The 26,582-nt window shown below is 32.1% G+C and overlaps 1 protein-coding gene across 2 annotated transcripts; it reads right to left on the reverse strand.

The window, feature by feature from the left end:
• Positions 1–703: 703 nt before the first annotated feature.
• LOC149796280 (uncharacterized) lies at positions 704–26,582 on the reverse strand. 2 transcript variants are annotated; one of them, XM_089960921.1, is made up of 4 exons: positions 26,438–26,534; positions 9,532–9,651; positions 5,094–5,399; positions 704–2,840 (listed from the first exon to the last, which is right to left on the reverse strand). In XM_089960921.1, the coding sequence occupies exons 3-4, from the start codon at positions 5,386–5,388 to the stop codon at positions 2,173–2,175; spliced, it is 963 nt and encodes a 320-aa protein (XP_089817047.1). In that variant the 5' UTR covers positions 5,389–5,399; positions 9,532–9,651; positions 26,438–26,534; the 3' UTR covers positions 704–2,172. The 2 variants fall into 2 exon arrangements, with proteins under 2 accessions (XP_089817047.1, XP_089817046.1); XM_089960920.1 differs by lacking the exon at positions 9,532–9,651 and having other exon boundaries at positions 26,438–26,582.

Here is a 26,582-nt window from a genome sequence, read left to right on the forward strand (position 1 = left end):
ATACTTTTGGACATGTGATAGAACTTTTAGGATTATTTGGGATTTATTTCACAATTCTGTAAGTTCCTTTTAAATGTTTAGTATAATACTTTGTAACTAAGAGAAATTTATTTGTTGATTTTACTAAATTTGCTTGTTTGGCTCCTTTCTGTTACTTAGTTTAAAACCATAGAATCATAACAGTATCCCCTCAAAAGTTGCATGATTCCAGATATAACACTATTTTTAGTAGACAAAAGTTGCATGATTCCAGATATAACACTATTTTTAGTAGACAAAAGTTGCAGGATTCCAGATATAACACTATTTTTAGTAGACAAAAGTTGCATGATTCCAGATATAACACTATTTTTAGTAGACAAAAGACCACTGAGGACATGTTGTAAATGTAAAAATTATCTTCAGCCAGGAAATTGTGAAATGTGGGTAACAATGACCTTTTATATGATGATACGGTTGGATGATTCTGGGGAAAGTAGAATCAGAGTTTTAGATTCCAAGTCAACAAAGCTTGAAGTCTGCTTCACTCACATTAACCTATCTTTGTGACAAGCATTCAGTACTTATAAAGAAGCATCTCCTCACCAAGTGTCATGAATGATTCTACCATGAATAGAAACCTGATATTAATGAACTTTCATCAATACAGTGTGTTTTTTAACTGTAAGAAAAGTTTACTAAAAAAGCAACAAATCTGAGAAGCTTTGAATTAAAACAAAAATTTTATTGCAAAAGAGCTCAGAACAAGAATTTTCAAGAAAATTATCATTAGTAGAAAATACTGGTAGTCAATCCTTTTAGCTTGTTGAAAATTGGAATTGTTAACCAGATATAAAATCATATGCCATACTTAAAGAAATATGCAATTTTACAAACATCAGTATTCATCTTTAAGATTTATTGACTACCTTAAACTGAAGTCAAGGAAAATATGGTGGACATTAGCAATAATTGCTGTGCATTCAAAAGAAATTAATCATTTTTTTATTATTAGTGATGACCTTGCAGAAGGTTACATATTTATAGAGAATTAAGAAAATAATAATTCTGTAAGAATACTTTGCTCTGGACAAAATGATGTATAATTTATAACCTAACCTAGCTAAGTCATCAGGTAAATATGTGAACCATATGATAGCAATATATGAACCATATGATAGCAATATGTGAACCATATGATAGCAATATATGAACCATATGATAGCAATATATGAACTGATATGCTTTTACTGATTACTACTCATTATTACCACTTTTTTTTACTTTTTACTATATTGAAATAAAATATGCAACTCGCAGATTAATTACACAAATGAGTTAGTACCCACTTGATATGGCTGAAGGTGGATGCAAGAGAGAAATGGTCTACTACCACTTGGTGGGGGGGGGTAATCATTTGCAGTGGGTAATCATTTACAGTGGGTAAACCACTTTTAATTGGGTAACTAATTACAAACATTAATTTGTAAGTTTTTATTCTTGGTTCAAGGAACATTTCTGAAATCCATGCTGACTGTTTATGTCAAAGTTATCTACTGGGTTTTTCAAAGTAAAAAATTTGTACCCACTGTCAGCTTTATTTATGTTGTATCAACCATAATTCATGACATTCAACATAGTACAACATGAATGCTGTTTCTGGTGCAATCTTCATAATTAATCACTTCCTTCAACATCTTGGCCTGTATTCTATTTAATTGACTAATTAAAATTCCTGGCCTATATTCTATTTAATCACCTCATTGAAATTCCTGGTCTGTATTCTATTTAATTACCTACTTCCTGGCCTGTATATTTAATCACCTACTTACAAGTCCTGGCATGTTTTCTGCTTTCTAATTTCATGGTGTTTGTTTTTTGTGATCATATCATTATATATGTATTTTAGGTGTTGTCTAATGTAGTAACACGCTTAGAGCTGCTAAAGATTAGGCGCTATACAAAGTTCACATTACTGTTATTATTATTATTGTTGTTAACATTATTATTATTATTATTGTTATAATTATTATTATTGTTATTATTATTATCATTATTATTATTATTATTATTGTGATCCACCATCTGATGCTGGTGGTAGGACTCTGGTTCTCCTTCACCACTTAAACCTGCTTGCATACTAATACTGAAAGAAACTCTAATGATAATAATAATAATAATAATAAAGAAACTCTAGCCACCAGAGTGTCTTGGTGGTCTCTGAGGAACATACAACTCAGCCTGGATGGGACAAATGTTTTGTGGACGAGGCGGATTGTCGCATGCTGTCATTTTTGTGGCTGTACGAGTTTTGGTCTTAAATTTGTCACGTTCCAAACAAGTTTCCATGGTGATCTGTCTGCTGGCGTATGTCTCCATATCAAAGAAAGAGGCGTTTTTCAGCTCAAGCTCTTCAGAAGCTACGAAACACTCATTGACGCTTCGGACATTTTGTTTAGCGGAGTTGCAGTTGTATAGCTTCATCTTCAGCAAGCTCTTGCTAGGTTTCACCTTGTACTTCACCTGGGAACGTTGATCTAGCCCGTGCTCAGCTAGGACAGGTGTTACCTGTTCATACAAGCTTTTTACGGCACGCTGGTTCATGGAATTTATCATGGTACTCAGCTGGTCAGTGGGGTAGTTGAGATTCCCCGCCATAAGCACCGATCGACCCCCGGTCAAGGCTACTCGCTGACTATACTGGATAAGGCTCCGAGTCCACTCCTCTCTCTGCATCATTTCCTGGACCGAGGATGTCCACGTTAGGCACATGAACTCCTTGAGCGGCTGAGAGTTCGCTGGACTTGGCATAGGAGGAAGAACCTCCACTTTGGGCATCACCAGTTTATCTGGATCAAGGGCTGCAAAGATAGGACGAATAATAAATAAAAAAAAAATCAATGTAGAGCTGGTGTGGATAAAGGGTTGTAAAGATAGGACGAATAATAAATAAAAAAAAAATCAATGTAGAGCTGGTGTGGATAAAGGGTTGTAAAGATAGGATGAATACGTGTATGGACCATGCGACAGTACTATTCGAACATATTTCTTGGATATACAGACACCTACCCCCCCCCCCCCCATGTTTTAGAAGAGCACAGTTGATGTAATACTGTAAGTTTTGATACAAGTAAATATTTTACTTGATTTAATGTTTGAAGTAATGATGTGAGTGATTGAATACCACTTGATCTGAGTTTTAGTTTTGTCCTTAATTCATTCTATCACATTCATGATCTTGTAAACTTGAAGCAGGTCTGTCCTTTCCCGCCCGGACATTAACAAAGGAATACCCAGTAATTTTAAGCTTTCTTGATATGTTTGATTTGTTATGGAGATGTTTGTTGCCTATTTTCAAACGATTTCAAAGGCAATTATATCTTTCCATATAAATGGACGCCAAACTAGTGTATAATGACAAAACTACCTCTGTGTCTATGAATCAGACCAGATCTTTTATTTTGTGTCTCACAAGAAAATCTGGCCTTTAATCCATGATCATTAATATTGCAATAGTTGTTAAATGTAACGAGGATTTCCATTGGTCAGAATCTAACCATTTGAAAGGGTGAGTGAGTGGAAAGATGATGGACACCAATAAGACGTCATGTTATGTTGCCCTTGTGGTTTACCAATCAAAAAAATAACTTTCATATGTCTGAAAGTGACACATCTCATTCTGAATATATCGTTATTAACGATAACTCCCTAATGTAAAAATGTAACGCTTTATCTGATAGGATGCTAAAATTAGTGGACTGGAAATTCGAAAGGTCATCAAAACATGTACTATTCTCGGTGTCGGTCAGATTTCCAAGTAGGACTGTGATGAGAACCAAGTAGGTCTGTGCGGAGAGCTCGTTTAATTTGAACGAAGACTAAAATAAAATATTTAGAATATTATAAACCCAGTATGATGAAACTCAACCAAAGCATCAATTAATATACAATTATGTGAGTTTCATTTTTTTAAAATAAATTACTGCATTCCATCTGTTCAACAATATAACCTCACATGTTATTAACGCTAGCATTGTGCACACTATAGGCCTTAAAGTTAATGGTTGAATGGTTTTTGCCTTCGTTTTTTCTCTCTCCTTTTTCATAAATGGGCGATATATTGACCCTCCCCAAAACGTCAGGTTCTCTTGAAATGATTGATTAAAGAAACTGGTAATGGATTTTACATACAATTTCCATAACTTCCTTTGAAATTCTAAAATGAATCAGGTTATGTTTTTGTTTTTTTATGTTTCTAGATATTTTCCTCCATGATGACAATATTATCGAACGACTCTGTAGTTGTATAGCTATTACTGGTATAGTTCCTGAATATTTTGTTGTAAATATATTGGTCAAGAAGTTATTTAGCACTTCCGCCTTTTCAAGATCTGATTCTGCAACTGTTTTGTCTTCTTTAGGTAGGTCCGTGGTCTCAGCATTCACCCTTGCTTTTTAATTAAACGTATCTCCTAAATGATGCTGGGTCTATTTTTTTTATAACTTTTTAAACCATCAAATTTTCAAAATTTATTTCTGGCTATGGAACCTCACTCCTAGCCCTTACGCATGTATTTTAATTCATAGGTGATCGTCTTGTTTCTATACCTTGTCTAACCTCGTCCCTTTTTCTCCTTGGCTTATTTTTATATAGGAATCAAATTATCATGCTAATTAGGTCATTTTTATTTCGTACGAAGATTCAAACCATGATTCGCGCTTTACGGCACCCATTACCTTGCCAGCACGCGTCAACCACTACACCATTTCGACGATCATCCAAACAAGTCTCTGGTATAGGCGGCATTCGTGTGTAGCATACACACCCGCAAATCGACCTAGTAATTATAGCATTTACACCCGCAATTCGACCTAGTAATTATAGCATTTACACCCGCAATTCGACCTAGTAATTATAGCATATACAACTGCAATTCGACCTAGTAATTATAGTTTTTCTCAGCAGTCCACTCGTCGCCTGTGTAAAGATCATAAATCATGGAATAATTGGCCTATATATCACGGTAGTATTATTTTTTAATATAAATTATTAAAGTCTCGATCAGCGTATAAGTGTGCTTAATTTAAGGTGATAATACCAGATTATAACTTACAAGGCAAATCCAATTCAATGCCACTTGGCCAATCCAGACTCGTGGTGCTGACCCTGAGACGCTTAGGGTCATAGAGCATGACAACCTCGGACTCAATCCCGCCTCGCACTTGTTCATACTGCGCTACGATTGGCTTCTTGAATTCATCCCCGTCCAATGGGTCGTCAAGAAACACCACTGCATGCTCTCCGCGTCTTAGCAGCGTTTCCAGAAACGAGTATCGTCTGTCGGTATTCTCCCGATCCCCGCCGCCCTTGATACTGGCAATTGGTACTGTATCTGGGTCGTATCCCATGCTGCCTCAGTCTGTTGGAGATATTATCGACATAGTCTTTACTACTTTTCATGAAAAATCAATTGTTTTAGAAATGACGAGACAACTCATCTCTCCTATGATATTTTATTAAGTCATTCAAACAGGTATATAAATATAAGTATGTGACCGATCAACATCAAAACAAATTGAAGAAATCAAGTAGTGAAAGTTACAATCAGTCTCAGACAGATAAAGATCGACATAATTATTCTCCTCCCCACTAGCAAAGACCCTTCTCACAGTAGAGTTAGTCATGTACTTAAATCGAACTCGACCAACGTGAGTAAGTACTACCCCAATAGGCAATACCGACATAGGCAACATAAAAACCCAGTAGGTGCAATGCAAGCCCGTAATGGATGGGAAAAGAACCAAAATGCACAGAATGGTTATCGAGGCAGACTCGATCACAATACAAGGCTCTGCAAAAGGGACACATCGATACGACAATCATACGCACATAACGTACGTGACATACGTGATGTACCTACCTTTAATCATACACATTAGGTATATCAGTCTGGGTACATTGATGATAATACATGTACCTCTGTCTAAATTAGGTATCATGTTCTTCGTGACACTTGTCCTGATTGTCTTACTGTTCAGTGTACTATTTTTGTACATGCCAAGGTTTTAATCTGTCAACGATTCTACAACGAATGGGGAAATTGTACTCTGTACATCTTTTGAATTGAAAAGGAAAGGTTTCCAACTATCAAACTAAATGCAAAACACAACCTGCCAAAAATCGATGAACTTAGACGTACGATACAAAATAAATCAACTTTGCAATAATTGGACTATGCGACACGTTTCTAAGTTGTAATGTACCTGACTGTGCTATCTCTATTAGCTACTTTCATTGGAAAGACGAGGTCGAACACAAGGCGTGGGAGGAGGGATAGTCATGTATATTTCAAATAACGTAACATACAAAAGAGCATATTTCGAAATATCTAATGAACAACCAGTCTGGATCGAGTTAAGTTTCCTCAGTAGTAAATCTATTTACATCTGCTCTGCTTACCGACCATCAAACTCCCTCTCAACATGGACAGACCGATTTATCAAACTCCCTCTCAACATGGACAGACCGATTTTTGAATACGAGCTAGAGGATGCTTTTTTATATCAACAATGAAGTACATATCATGAAAGACTTTTATTTCCACTTTGATACTAGCACTAAATGGCTACGTATGATACACCTGCACGACGTTACACAGGTAATATATGCTCCAACAAGAGTAGCAGCACTAACTTCTACCTTGATCGACCACATCTACACTACCCACCCTGACAACTCCTACGTCATCAATCTAACCTCTTTTCAAAGATAGTGATACAAACATAGGAAAATGGCTACAAGCATAGGAAAATGAGTACAACACAGGAAAAAGTAATTAAAAAAAATGCCTTAGTTATATACAATTAACATAGATGAACATGAGAGAAGTCTCTTAGAAGCGCAGCTTCGCTTAGAGAATTCCCGTTCTCATTTACATTTATTGTAAAGTAAGGCATATTCCTGCGAAGCCTAATACTTAATTAGTGTAATAATTAGAGTACATACCATCATTAAGTTTACACAATAAGTAATACAACATGGTATGTCATACACAACGTATAAGGAGATATTACTACCATGTTTTCGACGATCACGTGTCTTCTTAACCTTGATAATTTGAAAATCGATCTTATTATTAAGAAACGAATCCATGTATTACAGATGCAGAGAAAATTTAAGTAGACATTATACAATTTCTTAGTATTTTGGGCTCGTATACCTTTGGGAAATTCCCTACCCATCTGATATAGTATGAAGGAACTCGCCAAGACGAATAACAAAAATAATTATGTGTCCATAATATTTCTCGTTGTCGCACATTGCTTTGATTACATCTGTGTAAAAATGGCTGCAGTACTTGCGAACTTGTGTGGTATTAATTGGAACAATGACTAGAAAATTTGCAAGGGATGTAATTAACTGTAATTCTCTTGTTATTTTGGGTGTTTGCCTTAAAATTGAGGATTTTATAGAAGTATGAACATTTTTAATCTTTGTTGAACATGTCAGTGTGGCTCACGTTGGTAACGCTCTCGTTTTCATTCTTATGAATAACGGGTTATAATTTGTTTCCATTGTATTTTTCCGGAAAATATTTTGTCCCTAGCAAAACTATGAATAATTTCATAAATATTATATTTGTGTAAAATGTTGCATATATCCTGAATAAAAACTTTTTGCACTGTAACATCTTTTCTAGAACGATATAGGTATAATCGAAATAAAAATAGTCCTTAAGATGTTACTTATTCTGGAGGATTGCAGAATTTATCAAAAATGATTATCTTCCTTGTATCAGTTTCCGATACAATTCTTTTTATCCCCAGTAAACTTTCGCTCATTCCTGATCGTGTGGGTTGTGGAAATTCCTGTAGAAGTTAGATATAATTATAGTGAAACACAACGAGCTTTGTTAAGTCACTGTGTCTGATTTTTGACCAAATTTCACAGCTATAAAGAGCTGACGGTATCACAACTGTTTTATAAACTGACGTAGGTAAGAGGATTGACCCTGACTTCATTGGTACCAATCGCTACCAGAGAATAAAATGATTTTCTGTCTTTAGTACAAGCCCTGGCTACTTTTGTCAAACGTTTCATATTGGAGCTAAAAACCGAACCAGACGTACGTATGAACACGGACATTATATTATATTCAAGGTGGAGCGTGACATTACAAATATAGGATGCCAATTTATAAAACAACTATTACACGGAATCTTGAGATATTTCGGTATTTTGTCCTAAGTAGACTGTACAAGTTCTTAAACAAAATGCATTACAGCTGCAATACAGAATCTTTGGATATTACTGTATTTTGTTCTGGATTCCTTGTACCTGTTTGTAACATGATAGACCTGACGGGATACTTGGATCAAATGGCAACACAACACAATGTGATGAAAGATGGGAAGTTTATGATATGAATTAATAAAAATATATACATTACAAATGCAGTGACTCTTTCACACTCTAAACATACATCTCATTCAATTACTTTATCCAAACATTCACAAATAGGAAAACAAAAAAACAAAAAAATGATTCATGTATTCAAATGTTTGACGGTAAGATTCGTATAATCTCAGGTAATGGAAGCGAGATTCACATAATCTCATGTAATGAAAGTGAGGTTCAAATAATCATATGGAATGAAAATAAGATTTAAATAATCATATGGAATGAAAATAAGATTCTAATAATCTCATGTAATGTCATGTAATTAAATTGAGATTCAAATAATCTCATGGAATGAAAATAAGATTCAAATAATCTCATGGAATGAAAATAAGATTCAAATAATCTCACGTAATCAAAATTACCCAAGTGTACTCAGTTGAAACAACAATCAATTGAAACAAACATATCACTCGGTCATTTGTACAGCCGTATGATTCACAAATATTTGTAAAAACTTGCAAATGTGTCCACTGACAAACCATACAGTTCTCCAGAATTTGTGGGTTGGCCCACACTTGTATCGGCCGCACACACCCTTCATGGATCCACCATGCGCACAAGTTTACAAATTAGCGGCTTCGTCTTTGTATGGCCTTGATGGTTACATCATCTTTCATATCCATGGATCTACCATGCGCGCAGACTTACGTATAGACAAACGTACAGACAGCTCTATGGCTGGAGAACAAAAAATGGAGAACGTTCACTCCTTGGCAAGATCCAAGGACCAGTATGTCAGAAAACAAACTTGCCTTAAATCTACGAGAGAGTGAGTATTGGTAAGGGTAAAATACCCGAGCATAGTGTTTTTAGTGTCTCTCAACGCAAGCGATCTATGACGAGATATATGCTAGTTCTCGGTAACGTTGTACGCAGGTCCGACGAACAATGATCAAATCATTCTAAGGCGAAACCAAGTTATTTCTTGCCTTATTCTGTTGTTGTTGTTGTTGTTGTAGGGTTTAACGCCATTTTTCAGCACACGATAGGCTATACATGGCGGCCAGTATTAATGGTGGAGGAAGAACCCGGGAAAACCCCGGAAAGAACCACTGACCCACGAGAAGCTACTGGCAAGTTTTCTCACATACCCACACTGGCTGAATCCGAGACTCGAACCCACGCAGTCAGAGGTGAGATGGAAGTGATCCGTAACGTAGAGTGCTTTAGACCACTCGGCCACTCGGGGCCCCTTGCCTTATTCTGTGACACTGTTTGAAAATGTAAAACAATACAAATGGGAGTCATAATCTTTAGATATTTGTTTTGAATAGGCTGTACCTATTTGTGAATGTGAGGTTTTATATCTGGGATAAACACAATTATTAAATATATGCTGTCAAAGCTTTATTGTAATATGCTCTGGAATATAAACAACTAAAATGGTGTATGTGATTAGTATTTTTAACGTAGCTTTAACAATTTTTCAGTCATATCGCTACGACGCCTGCACTGTGGCAGTTTATAGTGATGTCTAGCACTGGGACATCATGCCGCAGACATGTAGCATGATGTCCCACCCAGTCACATTATCCTGACACCAGGCCGACCAGTCCTAACACTAACCTCTTAATGCTGAGCGCCAAGTGAGCAGCTGTTAGTACCATTTTGCTAAGTCTTTGGTATGACTCGGCAGGGGATCGAATCCACGACATCCCGCATCCAAGGCGGACGCTCTAACCAAAAGGCCACCGGAGCGGTAACTAAAATGGATGTACAACAACAGATCTTTCTCAAAAAGAATAACAGGTCGTGTGAGCTATTCCTCAAAAAGAATAACAGGTCGTCTGAGTTATTCCTCAAAATCGCGTAAACTTTGGTACGAGTAGTTGTTAGTTTCTGCAATATACTCGTAAAATAATGCTCAGGAACTACTTGGGAGGCGGATAATCAAAAGTTAAGACACTTTTTTAATGCTCGTCTAAACACAATTTTTTACTTGGAACTCCAGGTTTAGGATAATACTTTTACTTATATTTGTATCTGCTTTGGAAAGGCTTCTATCGGAAAATAGAATATTCAGCTTGCTTTGTCAGTGATGTAGATTTACCTGTGCATAGCTACGATTTTCAGAAAATCCATGGCCTATTTACGCTGCTCTACTGATACGTGGTTTCGGTTTCATGAGGACTTTAGACTGTATTGTACGAAGGATCAATCACTTTCGGATTAATTCTGGAAAGGTCTGTTTAGTCATCAAAAAGTTATGAAAGAAATTAAATTGAAAGTCAATTGTGATCTGGCAGTACTTTATTTATTTATTTATTTATTTATTTACAACAGCAACAACGCTGACACAGCGTACTCCACGATGAGATAACTTCTAAATCAGCAATTTTTACCGACACCTACGTCATTTATTTTTCTTTGTAGAATTTATTTACTTTCTATATTCCATACCGTATCCATAGTAACCCTCCTAACAAAGATGTATATTTAAAGTTTGTACGCATGCAAACTCCAACAGCCGAGTCCTCGTTACACAAGATTTTTTGTGTTGGCGAACTGCTGTTGCGTTCCATCGGTTTCTACAAAGCAAGTATTATTCATGTAACGTGCGAGCTATCAAAGAGTGGATGATCATAAAGAGATTAAATGAAGCCGCATAGGTTTGATCTTAGCTGACAAGGAGATTAAGTCACCTGCTACTCCCCTGTTAGTGCCTAATGATCGCTTTGATTCAAATATTTATTATACACGAGTGTGTTTTTACATTACTTTGATAAGCATAACTGAACGCACTTTTAAATCATCGTATTTTAAATCGTTCCGCGAGGTTCTGAATACGTGTGTTTTATCGTATACCGTATTTAGAAAATAGTGCCAATATTTTGGAACTAAATTTGGTTGTCAGAGGAATGACGAACTTCCAGGTTAATCGCGTAAGTCGTCATAAATCAGTTGCCTTTGTGTGTCATGCGCATATAAACTTTCACTTTCGAGTGATTTTCATTTGTACTTTTCCGATGGCAATTTTACACAATTAATTTCGTGCCAAGTGTAAGGCTGCAGATGCGAATGATTCACGCGAGTCTGACAGAAAGTAGCTAATGCATCTTGTTTTGATAAAGAAAATAAAATAGACTGAGAGATTCTTGAAATGAATAATTAATAAGACATTTTCATGGGTCTCAAAAAAGAAAATCACGGAACATTATTAACTTCATCTACTCAGCCTTTGTTCTCTTTGCTACATTCTTGCTGGTTTCACCTGTATAACGTCACCTATATAACGTCAGTGGCATGTGAGCTAGCTTTCTAGGCATTAATCATAACAAGAGAAAAGACATTTTTACACAATAAACTGTAACAAAATTTATTAGGGTAGTGGGAAAGGGTCCATAACTGGAGGCTTTTAATCATAATTCTTCCGTGGAAAAGTTTGTTAAAGTTTGTGTTGTTGTTTTCTTTTTTAAAAAGTGAATGTAGTATTTCGCACTGTGTTGCCTAAAATGAAATGAACTAAGAAATGGAACAGTCATTTAATTCTTCTTCCAGTGTTTTGGCGATTTTATTGATTTGAAATGGAATTGTGCTATTTAAATAAACTAACTTAAAAAATACCTGCAATCTTTCCTTGATTTCTTCGAATTGTTCGTAAGATTGAAGACTGGGAAGATAAGGCCATTGAAAATTATATAGCTATACAATTATGTCTGTTCTTGATTGTCGTAGCATTTTATTCTTCTACTATGACTCTAATGGGCATTAGCAGTCTGATGCCATGCATATTGAACAACCCAAATCAATATGATGCCATGCATATTGAACAACCCAAAGCGATCTGATGCCATGCATGTTGAACAACCCAAATCAATATGATGCCATGCATATTGAACAACCCAAAGCGATCTGATGCCATGCATGTTGAACAACCCAAATCAATATGATGCCATGCATATTGAACAACCCAAATCAATATGATGCCATGCATATTGAACAACCCAAAGCGATCTGAAGCCATGCATGTTGAACAACCCAAAGCAATCTGATGTCATGCATGTTGAACAACCCAAAGCAATCTGATGCCATGCATCTTGAACAACCCAAAGCGATCTGATGCCGTGCATATTGAACAACCCAAAGCAATCTGATGCCATGCATATTGAACAACCCAAAGCGATCTGATGCCATGCATATTAAACAACGCAAAGCGATCTAATGCCATGCATATTGAACAACCCAAGGCAAATCACGCATAATGTTATGAATTATTGCAAGGGAAAAAGTATCATATTAGCGTTCCTAGTCTTAGGACTGGGTCTCCAACTTTTCTTCAGGGAAGGATTTCTGGACTGCAACTTTCAAAATTCTATGGAGAACCACACACACACACACACACACACACACACACACACATATATATATATATATATATATATAAACAAACTTTGATATGTTAGAGTCGAAAAAAATCCCGCTAAAAGCTGATGTCCCGATTTAGAGAGTTAGAAACATCCACTCAGAGATACAGTAGGTTTATTGAAATATATTTTAAAATAAGACGAATTATGGAAGAGGAATGCCCCATCACGACATAAAATGAGGCTTGTTATGGAAAAGGAATACCCCATCATGACATAAAATAACACGAGTTATGGAAAAAGAATGCCTCATCATGACATAAAATGACACGAGTTATGGAAAAAGAATGCCCCATCATGATATAAAATTCGATGAGTTATGGAAGAAAAGGAATGCCCCAGCATGGCATAAACTCAAAACATGGGGGGGGGGGGGGGACTAATGGACATGGATAACATTATACATTCTATAGTGGGGCATAACAATACGAAATATAGAATGACAGCTTATAAAACAATTATTGCACAGAATATTAAGACGTTACAGGAATTTGTTTAAAAAATCTGTACCTGTTTGTAAAAGCAATGCGTTACAAGTGCAATACAGAATATTAAGACGTTACAGGAATTTATTTAAAAAATCTGTACCTGTTTGTAAAAGCAATGCGTTACAAGTGCAATACAGAATATTAAGACATTACAGTAATTTGTTTAAAAAAACTGTACCTGTTTGTAAAAGCAATGCGTTACAAGTGCAATACAGAATATTAAGACATTAGTCATTTGTTTTTAAAAAAACTGTACCTGTTTGTAAAAGCAATGCGTTACAAGTGCAATACAGATCATTAAGACATTACAGTAATTTGTTTTTAAAAAAACTGTACCTGTTTGTAAAAGCAATGCGTTACAAGTGCAATACAGAATATTAAGACATTACAGTAATTTGTTTTTAAAAAAACTGTACCTGTTTGTAAAAGCAATGCGTTACAAGTGCAATACAGAATATTAAGACATTACAGTAATTTGTTTTTAAAAAAACTGTACCTGTTTGTAAAAGCAATGCGTTACAAGTGCAATACAGAATATTAAGACATTACAGTAATTTGTTTTTAAAAAAACTGTACCCGTTTGTAAAAGCAATGCGTTACAAGTGCAATACAGAATATTAAGACATTACAGTAATTTGTTTAAAAAAACTGTACCTGTTTGTAAAAGCAATGCATTACAAGTGCAATACAGAATATTAAGACATTACAGTAATTTGTTTTTAAAAAAACTGTACCTGTTTGTAAAAGCAATGCGTTACAAGTGCAATACAGAATATTAAGACATTACAGTAATTTGTTTTTAAAAAAACTGTACCTGTTTGTAAAAGCAATGCATTACAAGTGCAATACAGAATATTAAGACATTACAGTAATTTGTTTTTTAAAAAACTGTACCTGTTTGTAAAAGCAATGCATTACAAGTGCAATACAGAATATTAAGACATTACAGTAATTTGTTTTTTAAAAAACTGTACCTGTTTGTAAAAGCAATGCGTTACAAGTGCAATACAGAATATTAAGACATTACAGTAATTTGTTTTTTAAAAAACTGTACCTGTTTGTAAAAGCAATGCGTTACAAGTGCAATACAGAATATTAAGACATTACAGTAATTTGTTTTTAAAAAAACTGTACCTGTTTGTAAAAGCAATGCGTTACAAGTGCAATACAGAATATTAAGACATTACAGTAATTTGTTTTTAAAAAAACTGTACCTGTTTGTAAAAGCAATGCATTACAAGTGCAATACAGAATATTAAGACATTACAGTAATTTGTTTTTAAAAAAACTGTACCTGTTTGTAAAAGCAATGCGTTACAAGTGCAATACAGAATATTAAGACATTACAGTAATTTGTTTAAAAAAACTGTACCTGTTTGTAAAAGCAATGCGTTACAAGTGCAATACAGAATATTAAGACATTACAGTAATTTGTTTTTAAAAAAACTGTACCTGTTTGTAAAAGCAATGCATTACAAGTGCAATACAGAATATTAAGACATTACAGTAATTTGTTTTTAAAAAAACTGTACCTGTTTGTAAAAGCAATGCATTACAAGTGCAATACAGAATATTAAGACATTACAGTAATTTGTTTTTAAAAAAACTGTACCTGTTTGTAAAAGCAATGCATTACAAGTGCAATACAGAATATTAAGACATTACAGTAATTTGTTTAAAAAAACTGTACCTGTTTGTAAAAGCAATGCGTTACAAGTGCAATACAGAATATTAAGACATTACAGTAATTTGTTTTTAAAAAAACTGTACCTGTTTGTAAAAGCAATGCGTTACAAGTGCAATACAGAATATTAAGACATTACAGTAATTTGTTTAAAAAAACTGTACCTGTTTGTAAAAGCAATGCGTTACAAGTGCAATACAGAATATTAAGACATTACAGTAATTTGTTTTTAAAAAAACTGTACCTGTTTGTAAAAGCAATGCATTACAAGTGCAATACAGAATATTAAGACATTACAGTAATTTGTTTTTAAAAAAACTGTACCTGTTTGTAAAAGCAATGCATTACAAGTGCAATACAGAATATTAAGACATTACAGTAATTTGTTTAAAAAAACTGTACCTGTTTGTAAAAGCAATGCATTACATGTGCAATACAGAATATTAAGACATTACAGTAATTTGTTTTTTAAAAAACTGTACCTGTTTGTAAAAGCAATGCGTTACAAGTGCAATACAGAATATTAAGACATTACAGTAATTTGTTTAAAAAAACTGTACCTGTTTGTAAAAGCAATGCATTACAAGTGCAATACAGAATATTAAGACATTACAGTAATTTGTTTTTAAAAAAACTGTACCTGTTTGTAAAAGAAATGCGTTACAAGTGCAATACAGAATATTAAGACATTACAGTAATTTGTTTTTAAAAAAACTGTACCTGTTTGTAAAAGCAATGCGTTACAAGTGCAATACAGAATATTAAGACATTACAGTAATTTGTTTTTAAAAAAACTGTACCTGTTTGTAAAAGCAATGCATTACAAGTGCAATACAGAATATTAAGACATTACAGTAATTTGTTTTTAAAAAAACTGTACCTGTTTGTAAAAGCAATGCGTTACAAGTGCAATACAGAATATTAAGACATTACAGTAATTTGTTTTTTAAAAAACTGTACCTGTTTGTAAAAGCAATGCGTTACAAGTGCAATACAGAATATTAAGACATTACAGTAATTTGTTTTTTAAAAAACTGTACCTGTTTGTAAAAGCAATGCATTACAAGTGCAATACAGAATACTAAGACATTACAGTAATTTGTTTAAAAAACTGTACCTGTTTGTAAAAGCAATGCGTTACAAGTGCAATACAGAATATTAAGACATTACAGTAATTTGTTTTTAAAAAAACTGTACCTGTTTGTAAAAGCAATGCATTACAAGTGCAATACAGAATATTAAGACATTACAGTAATTTGTTTTTAAAAAAACTGTACCTGTTTGTAAAAGCAATGCATTACAAGTGCAATACAGAATATTAAGACATTACAGTAATTTGTTTTTAAAAAAACTGTACCTGTTTGTAAAAGCAATGCATTACAAGTGCAATACAGAATATTAAGACATTACAGTAATTTGTTTTTAAAAAAACTGTACCTGTTTGTAAAAGCAATGCATTACAAGTGCAATACAGAATATTAAGACATTACAGTAATTTGTTTTTAAAAAAACTGTACCTGTTTGTAAAAGCAATGCGTTACAAGTGCAATACAGAATATTAAGACATTACAGTAATTTGTTTTTTAAAAAACTGTACCTGTTTGTAAAAGCAATGCGTTACAAGTGCAATACAGAATACTAAGACATTACAGTAATTTGTTTAAAAAAACTGTACCTGTTTGTAAAAGCAATGCGTTACAAGTGCAATACAGAATATTAAGACATTACAGTAATTTGTTTTTTAAAAAACTGTACCTGTTTGTAAAAGCAATGCATTACAAGTGCAATACAGAATATTAAGACATTACAGTAATTTGTTTTTAAAAAAAACTGTACCTGTTTGTAAAAGCAATGCGTTACAAGTGCAATACAGAATATTAAGACATTACAGTAATTTGTTTTTTAAAAAACTGTACCTGTTTGTAAAAGCAATGCGTTACAAGTGCAATACAGAATATTAAGACATTACAGTAATTTGTTTTTAAAAAAACTGTACCTGTTTGTAAAAGCAATGCGTTACAAGTGCAATACAGAATATTAAGACATTACAGTAATTTGTTTAAAAAAACTGTACCTGTTTGTAAAAGCAATGCATTACAAGTGCAATACAGAATATTAAGACATTACAGTAATTTGTTTTTAAAAAAACTGTACCTGTTTGTAAAAGCAATGCGTTACAAGTGCAATACAGAATATTAAGACATTACAGTAATTTGTTTTTAAAAAAACTGTACCTGTTTGTAAAAGCAATGCATTACAAGTGCAATACAGAATATTAAGACATTACAGTAATTTGTTTTTAAAAAAACTGTACCTGTTTGTAAAAGCAATGCGTTACAAGTGCAATACAGAATATTAAGACATTACAGTAATTTGTTTTTAAAAAAACTGTACCTGTTTGTAAAAGCAATGCGTTACAAGTGCAATACAGAATATTAAGACATTACAGTAATTTGTTTAAAAAAAACTGTACCTGTTTGTAAAAGCAATGCATTACAAGTGCAATACAGAATATTAAGACATTACAGTAATTTGTTTAAAAAAACTTTACCTGTTTGTAAAAGCAATCCGTTACAAGTGCAATACAGAATATTAAGACATTACAGTAATTTGTTTAAAAAAACTGTACCTGTTTGTAAAAGCAATCCGTTACAAGTGCAATACAGAATATTAAGACATTACAGTAATTTGTTTTTAAAAAAACTGTACCTGTTTGTAAAAGCAATGCGTTACAAGTGCAATACAGAATATTAAGACATTACAGTAATTTGTTTTTAAAAAAACTGTACCTGTTTGTAAAAGCAATGCATTACAAGTGCAATACAGAATATTAAGACATTACAGTAATTTGTTTTTAAAAAAACTGTACCTGTTTGTAAAAGCAATGCATTACAAGTGCAATACAGAATATTAAGACATTACAGTAATTTGTTTAAAAAAAACTGTACCTGTTTGTAAAAGCAATGCATTACAAGTGCAATACAGAATATTAAGACATTACAGTAATTTGTTTAAAAAAACTGTACCTGTTTGTAAAAGCAATCCGTTACAAGTGCAATACAGAATATTAAGACATTACAGTAATTTGTTTTTAAAAAAACTGTACCTGTTTGTAAAAGCAATGCGTTACAAGTGCAATACAGAATATTAAGACATTACAGTAATTTGTTTTTAAAAAAACTGTACCTGTTTGTAAAAGCAATGCATTACAAGTGCAATACAGAATATTAAGACATTACAGTAATTTGTTTTTAAAAAAACTGTACCTGTTTGTAAAAGCAATGCGTTACAAGTGCAATACAGAATATTAAGACATTACAGTAATTTGTTTTTAAAAAAACTGTACCTGTTTGTAAAAGCAATGCATTACAAGTGCAATACAGAATATTAAGACATTACAGTAATTTGTTTAGAAAAAACTGTACCTGTTTGTAAAAGCAATGCATTACAAGTGCAATACAGAATATTAAGACATTACAGTAATTTGTTTAAAAAAACTGTACCTGTTTGTAAAAATAATGCATTACAAGTGCAATACTGAATATTAAGACATTACAGTAATTTGTTTTTTAAAATACTGTACCTGTTTGTAAAAGCAATCCGTTACAAGTGCAATACAGAATATTAAGACATTACAGTAATTTGTTTAAAAAAACTGTACCTGTTTGTAAAAGCAATGCGTTACAAGTGCAATACAGAATATTAAGACATTACAGTAATTTGTTTTTAAAAAAACTGTACCTGTTTGTAAAAGCAATGCGTTACAAGTGCAATACAGAATATTAAGACATTACAGTAATTTGTTTTTAAAAAAACTGTACCTGTTTGTAAAAGCAATGCATTACAAGTGCAATACAGAATATTAAGACATTACAGTAATTTGTTTAAAAAAAACTGTACCTGTTTGTAAAAGCAATGCATTACAAGTGCAATACAGAATATTAAGACATTACAGTAATTTGTTTAAAAAAACTGTACCTGTTTGTAAAAGCAATGCGTTACAAGTGCAATACAGAATATTAAGACATTACAGTAATTTGTTTAAAAAAGCTGTACCTGTTTGTAAAAGCAATGCGTTACAAGTGCAATACAGAATATTAAGACATTACAGTAATTTGTTTTTTAAAAAACTGTACCTGTTTGTAAAAGCAATGCGTTACAAGTGCAATACAGAATATTAAGACATTACAGTAATTTGTTTTTAAAAAAACTGTACCTGTTTGTAAAAGCAATGCGTTACAAGTGCAATACAGAATATTAAGACATTACAGTAATTTGTTTTTAAAAAAACTGTACCTGTTTGTAAAAGCAATGCATTACATGTGCAATACAGAATATTAAGACATTACAGTAATTTGTTTAAAAAAAACTGTACCTGTTTGTAAAAGCAATGCATTACAAGTGTAATACAGAATATTAAGACATTACAGTAATTTGTTTAAAAAAAACTGTACCTGTTTGTAAAAGCAATGCATTACAAGTGCAATACAGAATATTAAGACATTACAGTAATTTGTTTTTTAAAAAACTGTACCTGTTTGTAAAAGCAATGCATTACAAGTGCAATACAGAATATTAAGACATTACAGTAATTTGTTTAAAAAAAACTGTACCTGTTTGTAAAAGCAATGCATTACAAGTGCAATACAGAATATTAAGACATTACAGTAATTTGTTTTTTAAAAAACTGTACCTGTTTGTAAAAGCAATGCGTTACAAGTGCAATACAGAATATTAAGACATTACAGTAATTTGTTTAAAAAAAACTGTACCTGTTTGTAAAAGCAATGCATTACAAGTGTAATACAGAATATTAAGACATTACAGTAATTTGTTTTAAAAAAACTGTACCTGTTTGTAAAAGCAATGCATTACAAGTGCAATACAGAATATTAAGACATTACAGTAATTTGTTTTTTAAAAAACTGTACCTGTTTGTAAAAGCAATGCATTACAAGTGCAATACAGAATATTAAGACATTACAGTAATTTGTTTAAAAAAAACTGTACCTGTTTGTAAAAGCAATGCATTACAAGTGCAATACAGAATATTAAGACATTACAGTAATTTGTTTGTTAAACAACTGTACCTGTTTGTAAAAGCAATGCGTTACAAGTGCAATACAGAATATTAAGACATTACAGTAATTTGTTTGTTAAAAAACTGTACCTGTTTGTAAAAGCAATGCGTTACAAGTGCAATACAGAATATTAAGACATTACAGTAATTTGTTTTTAAAAAAACTGTACCTGTTTGTAAAAGCAATGCGTTACAAGTGCAATACAGAATATTAAGACATTACAGTAATTTGTTTTTAAAAAAACTGTACCTGCTTGTAAAAGCAATGCATTACAAGTGCAATACAGAATATTAAGACATTACAGTAATTTGTTTAAAAAAAACTGTACCTGTTTGTAAAAGCAATGCATTACAAGTGCAATACAGAATATTAAGACATTACAGTAATTTGTTTAAAAAAACTGTACCTGTTTGTAAAAGCAATGCGTTACAAGTGCAATACAGAATATTAAGACATTACAGTAATTTGTTTAAAAAAGCTGTACCTGTTTGTAAAAGCAATGTGTTACAAGTGCAATACAGAATATTAAGACATTACAGTAATTTGTTTTTTAAAAAACTGTACCTGTTTGTAAAAGCAATGCGTTACAAGTGCAATACAGAATATTAAGACATTACAGTAATTTGTTTTTAAAAAAACTGTACCTGTTTGTAAAAGCAATGCATTACAAGTGCAATACAGAATATTAAGACATTACAGTAATTTGTTTAAAAAAAACTGTACCTGTTTGTAAAAGCAATGCATTACAAGTGCAATACAGAATATTAAGACATTACAGTAATTTGTTTAAAAAAACTGTACCTGTTTGTAAAAGCAATGCATTACAAGTGCAATACAGAATATTAAGACATTACAGTAATTTGTTTAAAAAAACTGTACCTGTTTGTAAAAGCAATGCGTTACAAGTGCAATACAGAATATTAAGACATTACAGTAATTTGTTTTTTAAAAAACTGTACCTGTTTGTAAAAGCAATGCGTTACAAGTGCAATACAGAATATTAAGACATTACAGTAATTTGTTTTTAAAAAAACTGTACCTGTTTGTAAAAGCAATGCGTTACAAGTGCAATACAGAATATTAAGACATTACAGTAATTTGTTTTTAAAAAAACTGTACCTGTTTGTAAAAGCAATGCATTACAAGTGCAATACAGAATACTAAGACATTACAGTAATTTGTTTTTTAAAAAACTGTACCTGTTTGTAAAAGCAATGCGTTACAAGTGCAATACAGAATATTAAGACATTACAGTAATTTGTTTTTAAAAAAACTGTACCTGTTTGTAAAAGCAATCCGTTACAAGTGCAATACAGAATATTAAGACATTACAGTAATTTGTTTTTAAAAAAACTGTACCTGTTTGTAAAAGCAATGCGTTACAAGTGCAATACAGAATATTAAGACATTACAGTAATTTGTTTTTAAAAAAACTGTACCTGTTTGTAAAAGCAATGCGTTACAAGTGCAATACAGAATATTAAGACATTACAGTAATTTGTTTTTAAAAAAACTGTACCTGTTTGTAAAAGCAATGCGTTACAAGTGCAATACAGAATATTAAGACATTACAGTAATTTGTTTTTTAAAAAACTGTACCTGTTTGTAAAAGCAATGCATTACAAGTGCAATACAGAATATTAAGACATTACAGTAATTTGTTTTTAAAAAAACTGTACCTGCTTGTAAAAGCAATGCGTTACAAGTGCAATACAGAATATTAAGACATTACAGTAATTTGTTTTTAAAAAAACTGTACCTGTTTGTAAAAGCAATGCGTTACAAGTGCAATACAGAATATTAAGACATTACAGTAATTTGTTTTTTAAAAAACTGTACCTGTTTGTAAAAGCAATGCGTTAGAAGTGCAATACAGAATATTAAGACATTACAGTAATTTGTTTTTAAAAAAACTGTACCTGTTTGTAAAAGCAATGCGTTACAAGTGCAATACAGAATATTAAGACATTACAGTAATTTGTTTAAAAAAACTGTACCTGTTTGTAAAAGCAATCCGTTACAAGTGCAATACAGAATATTAAGACATTACAGTAATTTGTTTTTAAAAAAACTGTACCTGTTTGTAAAAGCAATGCGTTACAAGTGCAATACAGAATATTAAGACATTACAGTAATTTGTTTTTTAAAAAACTGTACCTGTTTGTAAAAGCAATGCATTACAAGTGCAATACAGAATATTAAGACATTACAGTAATTTGTTTTTAAAAAAACTGTACCTGTTTGTAAAAGCAATGCGTTACAAGTGCAATACAGAATATTAAGACATTACAGTAATTTGTTTTTAAAAAAACTGTACCTGTTTGTAAAAGCAATGCATTACATGTGCAATACAGAATATTAAGACATTACAGTAATTTGTTTAAAAAAAACTGTACCTGTTTGTAAAAGCAATGCATTACAAGTGCAATACAGAATATTAAGACATTACAGTAATTTGTTTAAAAAAAACTGTACCTGTTTGTAAAAGCAATCCGTTACAAGTGCAATACAGAATATTAAGACATTACAGTAATTTGTTTTTTAAAAAACTGTACCTGTTTGTAAAAGCAATGCATTACAAGTGCAATACAGAATATTAAGACATTACAGTAATTTGTTTTTAATAAAACTGTACCTGTTTGTAAAAGCAATGCATTACAAGTGCAATACAGAATATTAAGACATTACAGTGATTTGTTTAAAAAAAACTGTACCTGTTTGTAAAAGCAATGCATTACAAGTGCAATACAGAATATTAAGACATTACAGTAATTTGTTTAAAAAAACTGTACCTGTTTGTAACTGTTTGTAAAAGCAATGCGTTACAAGTGCAATACAGAATATTAAGACATTACAGTAATTTGTTTTTTAAAAAACTGTACCTGTTTGTAAAAGCAATGCGTTACAAGTGCAATACAGAATATTAAGACATTACAGTAATTTGTTTTTAAAAAAACTGTACCTGTTTGTAAAAGCAATGCGTTACAAGTGCAATACAGAATATTAAGACATTACAGTAATTTGTTTTTAAAAAAACTGTACCTGTTTGTAAAAGCAATGCGTTACAAGTGCAATACAGAATATTAAGACATTACAGTAATTTGTTTTTTAAAAAACTGTACCTGTTTGTAAAAGCAATCCGTTACAAGTGCAATACAGAATATTAAGACATTACAGTAATTTGTTTTTTAAAAAACTGTACCTGTTTGTAAAAGCAATCCGTTACAAGTGCAATACAGAATATTAAGACATTACAGTAATTTGTTTTTTAAAAAACTGTACCTGTTTGTAAAAGCAATGCGTTACAAGTGCAATACAGAATATTAAGACATTACAGTAATTTGTTTTTTAAAAAACTGTACCTGTTTGTAAAAGCAATGCGTTACAAGTGCAATACAGAATATTAAGACATTACAGTAATTTGTTTTTTAAAAAACTGTACCTGTTTGTAAAAGCAATGCGTTACAAGTGCAATACAGAATATTAAGACATTACAGTAATTTGTTTTTTAAAAAACTGTACCTGTTTGTAAAAGCAATGCGTTACAAGTGCAATACAGAATATTAAGACATTACAGTAATTTGTTTTTAAAAAAACTGTACCTGTTTGTAAAAGCAATGCATTACAAGTGCAATACAGAATATTAAGACATTACAGTAATTTGTTTAAAAAAAACTGTACCTGTTTGTAAAAGCAATGCATTACAAGTGCAATACAGAATATTAAGACATTACAGTAATTTGTTTTTAAAAAAACTGTACCTGTTTGTAAAAGCAATGCGTTACAAGTGCAATACAGAATATTAAGACATTACAGTAATTTGTTTAAAAAAACTGTACCTGTTTGTAAAAGCAATGCATTACAAGTGCAATACAGAATATTAAGACATTACAGTAATTTGTTTAAAAAAACTGTACCTGTTTGTAAAAGCAATGCATTACAAGTGCAATACAGAATATTAAGACATTACAGTAATTTGTTTAAAAAAACTGTACCTGTTTGTAAAAGCAATGCATTACAAGTGCAATACAGAATATTAAGACATTACAGTAATTTGTTTAAAAAAACTGTACCTGTTTGTAAAAGCAATGCATTACAAGTGCAATACAGAATATTAAGACATTACAGTAATTTGTTTTTAAAAAAACTGTACCTGTTTGTAAAGCAATGCGTTACAAGTGCAATACAGAATATTAAGACATTACAGTAATTTGTTTAAAAAAACTGTACCTGTTTGTAAAAGCAATGCGTTACAAGTGCAATACAGAATATTAAGACATTACAGTAATTTGTTTTTAAAAAAACTGTACCTGTTTGTAAAAGCAATGCGTTACAAGTGCAATACAGAATATTAAGACATTACAGTAATTTGTTTAAAAAAACTGTACCTGTTTGTAAAAGCAATGCGTTACAAGTGCAATACAGAATATTAAGACATTACAGTAATTTGTTTAAAAAAACTGTACCTGTTTGTAAAAGCAATGCGTTACAAGTGCAATACAGAATATTAAGACATTACAGTAATTTGTTTTTTAAAAACTGTACCTGTTTGTAAAAGCAATGCGTTACAAGTGCAATACAGAATATTAAGACATTACAGTAATTTGTTTTTAAAAAAACTGTACCTGTTTGTAAAAGCAATGCATTACAAGTGCAATACAGAATATTAAGACATTACAGTAATTTGTTTTTAAAAAAACTGTACCTGTTTGTAAAAGCAATGCATTACAAGTGTAATACAGAACATTAAGACATTACAGTAATTTGTTTTTAAAAAAACTGTACCTGTTTGTAAAAGCAATGCGTTACAAGTGCAATACAGAATATTAAGACATTACAGTAATTTGTTTTTAAAAAAACTGTACCTGTTTGTAAAAGCAATGCGTTACAAGTGCAATACAGAATATTAAGACATTACAGTGATTTGTTTTTAAAAAACTGTACCTGTTTGTAAAAGCAATGCGTTACAAGTGCAATACAGAATATTAAGACATTACAGTAATTTGTTTTTAAAAAAACTGTACCTGTTTGTAAAAGCAATGCATTACAAGTGTAATACAGAATATTAAGACATTACAGTAATTTGTTTTTAAAAAACTGTACCTGTTTGTAAAAGCAATGCGTTACAAGTGCAATACAGAATATTAAGACATTACAGTAATTTGTTTTTAAAAAAACTGTACCTGTTTGTAAAAGCAATGCGTTACAAGTGCAATACAGAATATTAAGACATTACAGTAATTTGTTTTTAAAAAAACTGTACCTGTTTGTAAAAGCAATGCGTTACAAGTGCAATACAGAATATTAAGACATTACAGGAATTTGTTTTTAAAAAAACTGTACCTGTTTGTAAAAGCAATGCATTACAAGTGCAATACAGAATATTAAGACATTACAGTAATTTGTTTTTAAAAAAACTGTACCTGTTTGTAAAAGCAATGCATTACATGTGCAATACAGAATATTAAGACGTTACAGGAATTTATTTAAAAAATCTGTACCTGTTTGTAAAAGCAATGCATTACAAGTGCAATACAGAATATTAAGACATTACAGTAATTTGTTTAAAAAAACTGTACCTGTTTGTAAAAGCAATGCGTTACAAGTGCAATACAGAATATTAAGACATTACAGTAATTTGTTTTTTTTAAAAAAAAAAATCTGTACCTGTTTGTAAAGACAATGCGTTACAAGTGCAATACAGAATATTAAGATATCACAGTTGTTGTGGTTGCTTTGGGTTTAACGTTATTTCTCGGTGCAAGATCGGCTATACATGGTGGCCAGTATAACTGTTGAGGAGGAACCCGAGAAAACGCCGGTAAGAACCCCAACCCACGGGAAGCTACCGTCAAGCTTTCTCACATGCCACATTAGCCTAGCATGACACTCTAACCCAGTTATCGCCAGAGGCCAGCACTTTAGACCACTTTGCCACCAGGTGCACCAAAGTATTACAGTGTTTTGTTCTAAACGAACTGTACTTATTTGTAAATGTGAAGTGTTACAACTAGAATAATTTCATCTCTCATAAATAAACACATTTTTAAACAATCAAATATTGGGGCTCCGAGTGGCCGGGTGGTTTAAAGCGTTACAAATCACTGCCATCTCACCTCTGTCTGCGTGGGTTCTAGTTTAGGATTCGGCCAATGTCGTTATGTGAGAAAACTTGCCAGTAGATTCTCGTGAGTCGCTGCTTCTTTCCTGGGTTTTCCCGGGTTCTTCTTCCACCATTTATACTGGCCGCCATATATAGCCTATCTTGTGCTGAAAAATGGCGATAAACCCTACAACAACAACAACAACCATTGTAGTGAAACACTTATTCTATTATAGTCTATGATATAAATCAATAAAACGGATATACAAAAACATACCTTTCTGCAAAAATAAAATTCATGTGTTATTCCTCAAACTGTTTTCAACCTTCTAGCTCTTAGCTGTCGGTTTTATTTTATATATGCGTAAAATGATGCGCAATAACTGCTGGAAGACGGAAAATCCCGCGTGAGCATACTATTT

This window comes from Sinohyriopsis cumingii, chromosome 6 (genome assembly GCF_028554795.1).
Source record: "Sinohyriopsis cumingii isolate HCF-2022 chromosome 6, ASM2855479v2, whole genome shotgun sequence".
In the NCBI taxonomy this organism is placed as follows: domain Eukaryota; kingdom Metazoa; phylum Mollusca; class Bivalvia; order Unionida; family Unionidae; genus Sinohyriopsis; species Sinohyriopsis cumingii.